General features: G+C 38.5%; 1 protein-coding gene across 1 annotated transcript in view; it reads right to left on the reverse strand.

The window, feature by feature from the left end:
* Nucleotides 1-12,944, reverse strand: part of HECTD2 (HECT domain E3 ubiquitin protein ligase 2) — a 45,397-nt gene extending 32,453 nt beyond the window's left edge. Inside the window, exon 1 of the mRNA XM_081954009.1 lies at nucleotides 12,460-12,944. Within this exon, the coding sequence (XP_081810135.1) occupies nucleotides 12,460-12,720 (261 nt within the window). The 5' untranslated portion in view covers nucleotides 12,721-12,944. The remainder of the gene's footprint in view (nucleotides 1-12,459) is intronic.
* Between the last annotated feature and the right edge of the window lie 1,001 nt (nucleotides 12,945-13,945).

The following is a 13,945-nucleotide window of genomic DNA, read 5'->3' on the forward strand; positions in this document are numbered from 1 at the left end:
CAGTTCATAGAACATTACTTTTCCTATTAGTAACACAGCAGCAATGGTTTCGAAAAAAGATACACATTAAAAACTTCCATATTTAAAAATAATACAACTTGGAATACAATACGGGGGGGGGGGGATCTATATTTCATTGATGAATGAGAATTCAAATGTAAGTCAGTGCTATATATTTAATGTTGATTGATTTCAAAATGAATATGGAACCAGGACTCTATTGCTACTTGACATAAATCCAAAATTAGAATGCATGATGAAGGTTGTTTTAAAGTTAATGTGAAATAGGGTGGAAAGGAGACTAATTTTAATTCTATTATTCTGAGAAATAAATGTAAGCTGTTAGGAGACCTTCTCGATTGGAATGGCATATAAATCCACTCAATGAAATAATGAATGATGGAAAGGCAGAGTAACACACTATCTGTCAAAAAGATGTATACATTTTTAAACATTTTTCAGACTTTCTCATATAATGGTCTGATAGGAAAAATAACGGAGACAGTATAGGTTGCTCTGTCTGCAGCTTTTTGAATAAATGTTAAAACTGTGAAGGGTAAACACAAAGACTGCATCAATACACATTATTATTTTCACACACATTATAACATCCATCAACACATTTATCAAATTTATCCAATTTTCCACCTCTCTCATTTCCCATACAATGTTCCCTTTGTTTCTTTACAGAATATAGAGAATATGGATTCCATCATATTGTACAGGTAGTCTTCAATTTACAACAGTTCGTTTAGTCACCATTCAAACTTACAATGGCATTGAAAAAAGTGACTTATGATCATTTTTTCACATTTATGACTGTTGCAACAACCCCATGGTCAGGTGATTCTAATTCAGATGCTTGGCAACTGACTCATATTTATGATAGTTGTGGTATCCTGGGATCATATGGTCACCTTTTGCAACCTTCTGACAAACAAAGTCAATTGGCTATCCATTCTTCCCATCTTTCCTTCCTGATCCTTAATCTTCATAAACAGTACTCCTGATCCCCTTTTAGTCCTGTCGATGAGGTGTGTGTGTGTGTGTGTGTGTGTGTGTGTTGCAAAGTTAAGGAAACATAGATGGTAGTTGTATTCAAATTAGAAGGCCAAAGGATTGCTGGGCATGGTAAACAGATGCTATATTAAAAAGGAAAACAGTGACATGAAAATTCCTCTAAGCATTTTTCCAAGCACACTGCATTTGGCACAGTTCCCTTGCTTTCTTGTGTGTCACATTCCTTTGGTGCAAAATATAAAAAATTGTGGAGACTTAAGTACCATATTTTTCAGAGTATAAGACGTTCCGGAGTATAAGATGCACCTTAGTTTTTGGGGAGGAAAATAAGGAAAGAAAATTCTGCCTCTGCCTACCAGCATCCATCAGTATTCATCTGGCTAGCATCCTTAGCAAACAGCCTGGTCAGCTTCAGCACATTAGTTCACTGGTTGTGAGTGAAGGCCTAAAAAGCGATATGTGGAGGCAGCAATTGACAGCGATGTGCTCTGACGATTCCTGCAGCCTTGAACGGGTCTCAAACGGAGTGTTCAGAGGCTGAAAACACGAGGTGCAGAGGCCAAAAAAACAAGCCACGGAAGGGGCAATGGTCTGTGGCAATCCTGCAGCCTGAAACAGGTCTAAAACGTGACGCATGGAGGCCAAAGGGTGGAGACCGCTGGGTGGGCAGGGCTACATTCGGTGTATAAGACGCATCCAAATTTTCACCCTCTTTTAGGGGCGGTGCATTTTGTACTCTGAAAAATACGGTAATCTAAAAAATAGGGAATATATTTCTTGCACCAATTTCTATGACATTTGGCAGTCTTTATCAGATTATGATATTCAAATTATCCCCCACTCTCTTTGATACTTTCTGAGCTGAAAATCTAGTTGTAAGGCTCTTTATATAGCCCCACTCTAAATATGGGAATAAATATTTTAAGGTTTTTTTTTCAGAACATGATAAAATTGAAACAATTCTGATCGATATTAATATTTCTAAGTTGTAACAATTGAATTAATGTTTTATTTTTTAAGAGTTATATCAGTCTAGGAAATTAAGGCAATTTACTTTACTTTATTTACCCCTTATTTTATTGACAACTGTGTTCTTGTGATGTAGGATGGAACGAGGATAGCTGGCCCGAAGTCCCTAAGTAGGCTTCTGTGGCTGAGGATGGCTTGAACCTGGGTCTAACTGTGCTAGTGTAGTACCTTAACCAGTATGCCACAGGCTTTCTCTGTTCAAGGCTGGCTTTTTTCACACCAAAAAGCTCCTTTTTGCCGCATATCATTATAATAAAAAAAATTGTTATGGGCAATTAAAAATAAAAAAGGAATAATTTTTGGGAAGGAAAAAAATTCAATTATTACTCCCTTTACCCTTCCAGAGAATGGGTGGCTGCAGATCGAATCATATCAGATTTCCAAGGAGGACTGTAGGTCTGTCTTCAAAGAGAATTTAGTTGCTTTTGTAACCATAATATTTATTTATAGGTCATGATATAGAAGTAAATGCTTGACTTACATTTTGTCCCTCCCCAAAATTAAAATGTAAATGAACATTTTCAATTTTGAAATAATTTTAGGTACACTTCAGTTACCAGCTATGGACTGCAAAAATCAAGATGACTACTAGATTGCTACCAAGACTATACAAGATTGTCTGGTTTTTTGATCTGGTAATGCTAACGTTCATGTATCAAGAAAATGTGAAAATTTATAGGATGCTTACAAGCAGTAAGCTATCTAAAGGCTAGATATGCCAAAAAATATGTGTGAAAATTCCCCAATGAAACCACAGATTAATAAATGTTGTTTTTGAATTTAAAAACCCTCACTACATTCCATGTGCTAAAAATGTACATTTCTTTAAAAGCTTTAGATGAGTCCATAATGCTCTGTCTGTGTGTTGTTATTTCAGCCTTTACTTTAAAGGGGGGAAAAATACAGAAGCTAAAGTGTGTGAGAGTAGGGTGGAGTAATTATGAATGAACAATATAGTTTTAATACTACTAAATGCTATTCAGCTTCTACAAGCAGCTTGAATGGGAACAAAAATTATAGTATTAGAGACAAAAGCAGAAAAGTGAGGGGCAGTGAGGTACCAATTTTGAATGTACAGTAACACTTTGAAACCATCTCATTTATGATCTAATAAAACTGGAAGAAGTTTTTAATAATCCAAGCAGATAGGCGAAGGGGGTATGGATAAGGTACACATAATTGGAACCTATTCCAGCAACAAGTCATTTTAACTTGTGTGCTATGCAGGTAGTAATCATAGAAGCTCAGTTAACTAATTACCTAAATGGTAATTTTCATTTAGTAAAACTACTGGTTAAGATGCTGGGTTGAAGAAGACACTCAGGTTCTGGTCTACTCTCAGTCACGGAAGCTCAGTGGGGGTGGACTTTTAGCAATCACTCTCTCTCAGCTAACTATTTCACAAGAATGGTGTTGTGGGGAAATGGGGTGACATAGTAATATCTATATAGGTAGTTCTCAACATGACAGTAATGGAACTTGCCCATTACCGTTTTATGTTGTAACGGATGTAAAACAAGCCAGTCATATGACCCATTTGCTTTTACAACCTTTTTTTTGTGCTTATTGGGTGAATCATCATGGCAAATTAAGTGAACCATTGGTTTGTGTGGTATTGCTGAAAACCGGAAGAAAGTATTGGTTTTTGGCAAAACTATTGTAAAGCATGATCATGTAACTGTGGGACACAGCCAATGAGTGTCAGTCATAATGAATGGGAACTACAAGTGTCCTTTTGTGACTTTCTGACAAGCAAGATCCATGGGGAATCCAAATTAACTAACAACTGTGTTACTAACTTAACAACTGCAATGATTCACTTAGCACCTGTGGCAAGAAATGTAAAATGGGGCAAAACTCACTTAAAAAGTGTATTGCTTAGCAATGGAAATGTTGGGTTTAGTTTACTACCTGCATAAAAGAAAATGTTAACAATGGTTTATTGAATAAGCCACATTTTACTGGCTTCACATACTGCACTATGTTAAAAACTACAGTTTGGGAACCCCAATGACTAGCCAAAACATAATAAGGCATTACATATATAAATATGTAATATAAAGTTTAATATAAAACCATTCAGACACTCTTAACAAGGGATTTTCAAATGTTACTATATGTGGAACTCGAGGAATACATGAAAATGTAAGAGAATCTAAAATGTCACTTAAACACAACTAAACTATAGAGCTTTTCTTCCTATTCAGGACGTTCTGGATTCCACATCCTGAAAAAGTTTAAAAATTCCTAGTACTCTGAACATTGGCATAATTAAATTGAGATAGAAAATTCATTGACCCAGCCCTAGGAAGACATAAATTCCTAGGGCAAGGAAGTACTATTTTTATAGCAAATGATAAGTTTAAATGATCAAAAGCTATATCTAAGTATTCTATAAATACAGCTAATAAAATAAAATAAAATGCAGACTTTTGCAGCACAAAAACCCACATTATAAAAATATTTAATAGTTTTATTAACATTTATTTTAATTTTAACTTATATAACAGGTTTTGATTTTTCTAGTTATAGTATGGACAATTTTAACTCCTATGCCACTAAAAACTTTGATTTGGTTATGTTTATTGCCCCAAATTTGGCAAAAATTACATACATATTTTAAAGAATTAACTTGAGTAAGGTCTAGACATCTTCCCTTAGAGAACTTAAATCTGAGATTCACTGATAACTATAGCACAACACTCCACACTGTTCCTGTGGTCCCATTCAAGCCTACAGGTAGTCCTTGACTTACGATTGGTCACTTAGTGACCATTTGAAGTTATGATGAATTTCTCCTGTACTTATTACATAGTTCTGAAGTTCCAAAGGTTGCTCCCCCCAACAGTCAGGTGGCCACATGCTAAACTCTTGGCATTGTTCCTGCATTTACAGTTGTTTGCAGCATCCAGCATTTACATGACAATATTTTACAACATTATTGTCGAGAACTTTTTGCAGTTTTGGCAAAAATGACTCATAGTGAACAATGGACATGCTTTATGACTACAATGTTTGTTTTACCACCAGAAAGTCATTTTTTATTACCATGGTATTCACTTAAATGACTTCCACAAAAAAGGTTGTAAAATCAGATCAATCACGGTGTGACCCCCTTGTGACTGTGATGACTTACAACTGTAATGGACTGTAATGGACATGTATCACACTTATTTGAGTTAGTACTCCCACTTGCAGAATGCCAAGGTAGCGGAGTGAATATTTTTCCATTTTTAGAATTTCAGAAATTATTTGAAGTAAATGAGATGCAATACTTCCTTTTTCTATATTTGTTTAATATGTTTTATAAGCATTGACGCTTGTTACCAAAATATCATTGTGTTCTTGAATCTCCATCTGTTCCTCTCCCTAGATATGCTAAAGCATTTATTTAACATAGTTGTAATTTTTACACATTTTATGGTTTTTGCTTTTGATAATTCTACTCAAACCATTCAAGAAAATAAGTTTTGTATGGATGAGTATTTCAACAGACTTCTCTTAAAATTGGTGTGTCATATCTCTTCATGTTACAAATATATTTCTGAGCATTTACTAAAGAAGTGACTACTGACTTGATATACTATTTGCAAAATGAAAAGCAGTATAAAAATTGAAAGATGCGTTGAATCAAATTGATGGCATTTAAATAAGTACTTTGTCCAACACAGGTAGTCCTTGACTTACAAACATACTTGGAGCCGGATCTTCTATCACTAAGCAATTGTTAAGTGAGCCATCACATCTGACTTTACCACAATTTTTACTGTGGTCATTAAATGAATCCAACTACCCCCATTGACTTTACTTGTCAGAAATCAGCTGGGAAAATCAGGAATTGCAATCACATGACCACAGGATTCTGCAAGTGGTGTAAATGAGAACCCAAATTGTGATTATGTGGTTCTGGAGGTGGTGCAAGTCGTAAATTTGAGGACAGATCACAAGTTTTTCAATGCCGTCATAACTTCAAACCAGCATTAAACAAATGATTGTTATCAAATATACACTATTCGTTTCTGATATTGGTAAAACACTATTTTCATCTAAATAAGGCAGAGAATTGACTCACAGAGGAAATTATTCCCTACCTTTCCTTTTTTACTATTGGAGGGAAGGTTAATCTGGAATCTTTTCATATGTGCAAAAATGCTAGGATAGGATTGAAGATGTTGCATTACTACTATTACTACTATTATCATTGCCATTGTTATTTCTATTATTCTGATCAGTCTGGCCTTATTCTTGCCATCACCTCTAGTAGGTGCATTCTGCCATACTATTTAACTAGAACAACCCTGCCAAAACTATTAATTGCATTCCTATCAAAAGTCATGTAGTCATTTCTCTGCTGTAGTGAAGAGAAAAAGAAACAATTTCTGTTTGCTAATTTATTACCTTTCCTCACCAATAGGTAAATTTCCCTTCAAAATTAAATTATTTAAATGAAATCATCTGGCTTTCTTAGTGAAAACAGAGCTGGATGATTCTTCATAATCTTAATGAACAATACTATCAGCTTTGATGGGACCCTTTTCTTTCATAATTGTTCATACTGGATGCCTCTAAATTCCCCGCTGGAGCGCTGAATTAATAGTTTAGATAGAATATACCTCCCATTCCAGTCTCTTATATTTGTCCTAGTGTTTACCAACCAGAAAGTTTTCTAATCAAACATGCTTGCGTAGTGATAAGCATCTATCTGAAATTGTTGAAATCCCATGATATTGAAGCAAATACTGTAAATGAAATACCATATATGTAATTCTGCATTTCAATATATCAATAATGACTACCAAAAGAATATGGAAAAATACATAATGTAGTGTAACAAATGTCTCCCATGAACTGATATTGATGTCTTTTCAAAGCTGGCCCTTAGAATTTTACATTTTTTACATGTATTTTAGGTTTATTGGTTTCTGTTAGTCTCTGATATTTGATTTTGATACTGGAATTTGGAATGGTGCATCTAACTTTATCACTGAATTAGTTATCAATCAACCGTATTATCTCAACATGAATTATACTTATAAGTATAAGAATTATACTTATAATGTTATTAAAAGTTTTAACAAGAAAAATAAGCCTAATAAAAAGTAATATAGAATAAGAAAAGAAAAGAAAAAGACAGAAATTAGAAAATCTATACTTTTGTCTACATTTTTTAATTCAGGAATTTTCTAAACACAGTATAATTGATTCAGTATTAGTTAGAAATATTAATTCATCTGAGGATGTTCAGTATTTGATGAAATACCGTGTTTCCCCAAAAATAAGACAGGGTCTTATTTTCTTTTGACTCCCAAAAGAAGCACTTGGCCTTATTTTCGGGGAGGTCTTATTACTTTTGAGGTGCAGGAGGCAGTGAGCGTGGTCACCTTATGGCTGCTCCTGTGTTGCAATATTTTCGGGGAAAGCTTATTTTCAGGGAAGGACTTATTTTAGCGGATGTGCTCAAAAGCCTGATTGGGCTTATTATCGGGGGAGGTCTTATTTTCAGAGAAACGGGGTAACTAGCGATTCTTTCTCTGCTGCCTTTACAGATAGCAAACTGAGTATTTTTCTGCGAGAAAGGCTTAAAGTAAAAAGCAGTTCACAAACAAATCTAGAAAAAGGAAGATAGTTGTTTTAAATATTCAACCTCACACATGAACATACAGCCATTAAAATATAACTTTTTTAAATTTCTGTGCTAGTTGGAACTGGCAAATATAGTTTGCAAATACATCATGCATGTTCAAAATGCCTTTCTACCTTCCATCTGTTATAAAGAAACTACTTGTTCCTAGTAATATAGCACCATATTGAATTACTGATAATTGAAGAGCTTTTCCATTATGCTATGCCTGTAATATTCAGTGCAATGAATATGAGTGACTATGACACTGTTAGTGAAGATATCTACTTAAGATAATTTCATATCTTAAGTGTTTTTTAAGTGTTTTTTAATCATTTAACATAGAATATAGGATATATGAATGCTTTTCCTCACTATAGTATACATGTTTTTTTCCACTGTGGAGATGCTTATGCAATCTTTTTAAAAAAGTAACAGCAAGTACCTTTCTTCCTTCCATCTGTAACAATGTTCCTTGTACATCATTGCTTGTTTTCCTTTTTTTGTACCCTAAATGTAGATTTTTGAAGCCTATGTATTCAATCGTATCATTCATATATATATATATATATATATATATATATATATATATATATATATATATATATATATATATATATATATATATAATGTCTTTGGTTGTTCGGGTTTTCTCCCGCGTAGAATTGGAAGTATCTTCACGACGTTTCGATGAAGTCTCATTCATCATCTTCAGGCTGCTGCTTCCAGCTTGGTGCTTCTGGCTTGGTGCTTCCAGGAGCAATGTGAGATCTCAGCCGGTTCCTCCTTTTAACTGCCAGTGGGGGGTTGTGCTGATTGGGTGGGAGCTTGGCTGCATTCTGATTGGGTGGAGGTGTATTCTGATTGGTAGGGGGCTTGGCTGTGCTCTGATTGGATGGGAGTTTGGCTGTGCTCTGATTGGATGGGGGCGTGTTCTGTTTGGGTGGGGGCCTGGTTGTGCTTGTGTTAGTCTGAGTAGCAGAGGGATTTGAGCTGGTGAGCTGCGTTGCTGTTGTTTGGCTTCGCGTTTGTGGTCATGCCACATCTCCGTGGTGGGCATCAGTTTGCTTCATGTATGGATTGGAGGGGTTTAAAGTGGCTAATAATGCAGCTGTGGTCTGGCTTCTGGTTTGTGGTCGGGCTTCTGGTTTGTGGTCATTATCGGTGTGGGTTTGGGCTTGCTTTTTGCGTGGATGTGTGACAGTGACATCCTGTGTGGTTTTCGTGAGTGTGGGTCTGGTATCATTCTTAGTGTTAGGGACTCGTTTGTCAGTGAGGGCGGGTTTCCAAATGGCTGGTAGGCGGGAGGTATCATCTCGTTTATTCCTCCCGCCTACTAGCCATTTGGAAACCCGCCCTCACTGACAAACGAGTCCCTAACACTAAGAATGATACCAGACCCACACTCACGAAAACCACACAGGATGTCACTGTCACACATCCACGCAAAAAGCAAGCCCAAACCCACACCGATAATGACCACAAACCAGAAGCCCGACCACAAACCAGAAGCCAGACCACAGCTGCATTATTAGCCACTTTAAACCCCTCCAATCCATACATGAAGCAAACTGATGCCCACCACGGAGATGTGGCACGACCACAAACGCGAAGCCAAACAACAGCAACGCAGCTCACCAGCTCAAATCCCTCTGCTACTCAGACTAACACAAGCACAACCAGGCCCCCACCCAAACAGAACACGCCCCCATCCAATCAGAGCACAGCCAAACTCCCATCCAATCAGAGCACAGCCAAGCCCCCTACCAATCAGAATACACCTCCACCCAATCAGAATGCAGCCAAGCTCCCACCCAATCAGCACAACCCCCCACTGGCAGTTAAAAGGAGGAACCGGCTGAGATCTCACATTGCTCCTGGAAGCACCAAGCCAGAAGCACCAAGCCGGAAGCAGCAGCCTGAAGATGATGAATGAGACTTCATCGAAACGTCGTGAAGATACTTCCAATTCTACGCGGGAGAAAACCCGAACAACCAAAGACATACATACAAACACCCGCGAAAACCTCAGAAAACATATATATATATATATATATATATATATATATATATATATATATATATATATATATATATATATATATATATATATATATATATATATGAATATATATATATATATATATATATATATATATATATATGTTTTCGTAGATTTTCACGGGTGTAGGTATGCTGGTTTTGTTGTATTCGGGTCTTTTCCCGTGTAAGGTTGAGATTGTCTTTGCAACGTTTCGGCAGGATCACACCTGCCATCTTCAAGACAGCTTGAAGATGGCAGGTGTGATCCTGCCGAAACGTTGCAAAGACAATCTCAACCTTACACGGGAAAAGACCCGAATACAACAAAACCAGCATATATATATATATATATATATATATATATATATATATATATATATGAATATATATACACACACACACACACATGCACATACATACATACACACACATACATACATAGACACATATATATACATACATTCATACATACACACACACACACACCATCCAGGCAGAAAACGATATTTTTAATGTTGCCTTTTTATATTTGTGTTGTATTTATTTATTTATCAGCACAAATACAACATATGTATGTATGTATGTATGTATGTATGTATGTATGTATGAATGATACTATCGAATATGGTACATAGGCTTCTATTTTCTTTCTGCTTGTTATATACCATAATCAAGACAGTGTGCACTAAAATTGGCAGGGATGCCATAAATGTCCAATGGATCTTTTACATTATAACCAATAGAGATTTGTGGATTATCAGTTTAATTAATAAGCAAACAGTTCCAATTCCTCATTCTTTTTGTAAAAGTTACTCTTAAAATCTAATCATATAAAAATAAAAGTTATTTAAATTAATCTGAAGGAGCAAATATAGCTGAGAAATTAGAGTTATATGATAATTTTTTTTAATTATATCAATTAAATTAAAATATTTTTAATTACAGATGTATAACATATGTGTTGGTAACTATCTTGCCCTGATATAAGTGTTCAAAATACAATTTGCCCCTAGATTCATCAGTTATAGGGAAACCCCTGGATTCCCTTTCCCATATATTTCTTACTATAATTCTTAATTTTATTAACAATTTTTCAGTTATGGTTCAAAAGGTAGCACAGATGCTTGGCATCAGAGCAGCAGTTGTGGAGATGAAACGAAGTAACCTGGAACTCTATTCCTTTTCTAAATAAGAGCTACAATGGTTTACTGATATTTTCCAAGGAAAAATACAACTGTAAATCCTATAAGCAGGAAAAATGCTCTTCTAAATCCAAGCCTCAGTGAGCAGCAGACAGTTATTATTCTGAGGAACTGCTGAGCAGTTGCCTCACTGATAATTTGAATATTTCCTATTTCTTCTCAGAATAAATCAGATGGAAGTTGAAATAGGCGGGAATTAATAATGCATCCCTCCAATTTTCAATTTCGGCTGTAGTTGTAACTAGGCAGCTTTTTTTGTAAGAAAGGAGATTGTTGAGCAAGAGATTTGGAGAAATTATTTTTAAAAATGCAGGCTAGAAATCAGAACAAGTGATTATGGTAGAAAATAACAGCCTATGTTCAACTTTTTTTAGAGCAGTAATAATTCCCCTGCTGTTTTTCATGACAGGCATGAATCTTCCCATGGGAAGTAAACAAATACACTATCAAACTAACACATGATGCAACACACAGTAGTTCCATAAGCTAGTTTCCTATTCTTGCATAACCTTCTGCCCTCTGCATTAAAACAACAAAAAGCAAGTTCAGAAAGGATACTGATTTGTTAATGGGCTAGATTAATTTTGAAGGAAGCAATGTGGAATATTATAAGCTGATATTTAACACCATAATAGTAGCGAACTATCACTAGCCTGGCACTTGCTATGGTGACTTGCAGATGATAGTTCTCAACTCACAAATCTGGAAGACACCAGGTTGCAAAAGAAGGCATAAATTATAAGTTATTTATGCAAATATTTGTTTTATAGCAGTCTTCCATGTTTGGTACCATAAACTAATTTAGATAAACTTGTGGAATCAGGTTACATTTGTTTGTTGGAGAAATAATGGAAATCATTGTGTGCTCTGCATCAGGAATAAAAGGGGGGCCTATTTAATGACCAAGACTTGTTTAGCAGTTTTGATGGTAAGTAGGTTTTTGAAATTGTTCCTGCAACTTACGTCTCACTCCAGCCCTTCTACATAACTTTTCCTTGATATTTATCCATGGGAGGAAAAAAAAGAATGAATAGGAGAAATCCTATTCATCATTCATCCTAAATATCACAAAAGAGGTACTCAAGCTAGCCTAATCCACAACCTTTTTTTAAAGAAAAATATGAATGTGCTTAGCTCTCTCTTGCTTAGATGGAATACTTCGTTTCTAATGTCAGCTGAAGGGACTGGAAAACTAAGGCAAGAGACTAGGAGATCCAAATCTCAGGAAGGACTGAATTCTCTGCCAAGCAAAAGATCCAACTTGGCCCCATCCACTTGTCAGGAAAAAAAAACACATTTCCCTCCCGGTATTATAGCCACTTTATGGGTGAATATGTTATCATACTCGATTCATGGCAAGGTTTAATAAACATACTTTTAGGTTCAATCCCCCAAATCCCAACTGCCCTTAAACAGGATAATTTCCCCCACCCCCTTCATCAAATGATGTATTTATGCATGCAGTCCCCTTGGATCAAGGCGGCATGCCCGAAAGAGGGAAGCCTCCTATTTCGGTCCCTTCCTGAAGCAGGGGCCGATCCTTACCCCAGAAGCCGACCTCGGCTCAGGCAGGTGAGGAAGCAGTTCCTCGCCTTCTCCCACTCCGAGTTTCCCTTCTTCTTTCTCCTCCTCCTCCTCCTCCGCAGCTGCCACCCCTTCTTCCGGCGGCCGGGATCCCTTCGCCTCCGCCGGCGGGGGATCCGCGCTTCCCACTTTTACGTCGCAACCCAGCATGAGGCGTTTGTCGCCGACCGCGGGCAGGGGATCCGAAGCGGCGGCGGCAGGCGGCGGGTTGGGTAGCGCCATGGTTCCCCCCACTCCTGGTTTCTTTTCCTCTCGGTCTCTCTCTCTCTCTCTTCCCGTCAGCCGGCTCTGGGGCTGCCTGCCATCCTCTCCTCGCTCCGGCACCGCTCTGCCCAGCTCGCCTCCGCCTCCCTCGCCCGCGGTTACCTCAGGCAACCCTTCCTCGCTCGCCCGGAGGCGGCGGTCACTGGAGCGGGGCTTTAACGCCCCCTCCCTTTTCTTAACCTTCTCCCCCACCAACCTCTCCCTTATCTTATCCTCCCCCCGGTCCCGCAAAAAAAAAAAAAAAAAAGGTCCAATCTTGCGCGTGCCGCTTCTTCCCTGTCCCGCCAAAAGCGCCCGAGCGGAGGACGCCGCTCTGTCCCAACCGCCCCGGGACGAGCGTCGCGGAGATGCCCGCAGCGCCTCGCTCTCTGTCTCTGTCTCTCTTCTCCGCAGTCTGAAGTGGGCCTGACTAAGCGCTCCCTGCCCTGAGCGGAGTGGAGGCGGCCGTGGCGTGGTTTTTTTTTTTTTTAGCGCGTTGGTCAAGGAGCTGAGCGAGAGGCGAGACGTGGCAGCGGCGGCGAGCGCCTGCCGCCCTCCCTCATTGCTTCCCCGCCGGGCGGTGAGGGAGGAGGACCCGCCAGCCGAATTGCCAGACTGCGGCGGTTCCTCTCGCCTGCCTCGCCCGCGACCTCCTTCCGTCCCCGCTTCCCCACCCTTTCCCGCTTCAACAGGCTTCCAAAACCCAGCCCGCCATGTTGTTCTGGGAGGCAAGAGTGCCGATGAGAAAGGGCCGGGTGCGTGGGAGAAAGAGTCGCCCCCGGTTACGAAAACTCCGTATTGTCGGGGAGGCTTCCCGAGCTCGAGCCAGAGAAGGGAGCTCTCATTACGCAACTGCCGCAATTCAGAGATTCTTTTTTTTTTTTGAATAGCGCTGTTTGACGTCACGCAGAGCGAAGGCGGACGACAGGTTGCCAGTTCGAGCGGGGAGGATGCGCGCGGTTCCTTAGCTAGGGTGAAATCTAAATAAGGTCACCGGTTGTCCTTCTGCCTTCATCTTCGTCTTTCTTTATCCTCTCCCCATAGGTTTTAATAGGGACCTGTTTTGACTTTGCATGAACGAGGGCTGCGAAAATCCGGACGACCACCAGAGGGCTGCAACAAATTAAAGAGTTTTGTGCGTGGCTTTGCGATCACCTAGTGACCGTCCCATTGAATATGGTTTATTGGAGCGGTTCCATTAAAA

Source organism: Natrix helvetica, assembly GCF_964273705.1.
Source record: "Natrix helvetica genome assembly, chromosome: 5".
Taxonomy (NCBI): domain Eukaryota; kingdom Metazoa; phylum Chordata; class Lepidosauria; order Squamata; family Natricidae; genus Natrix; species Natrix helvetica.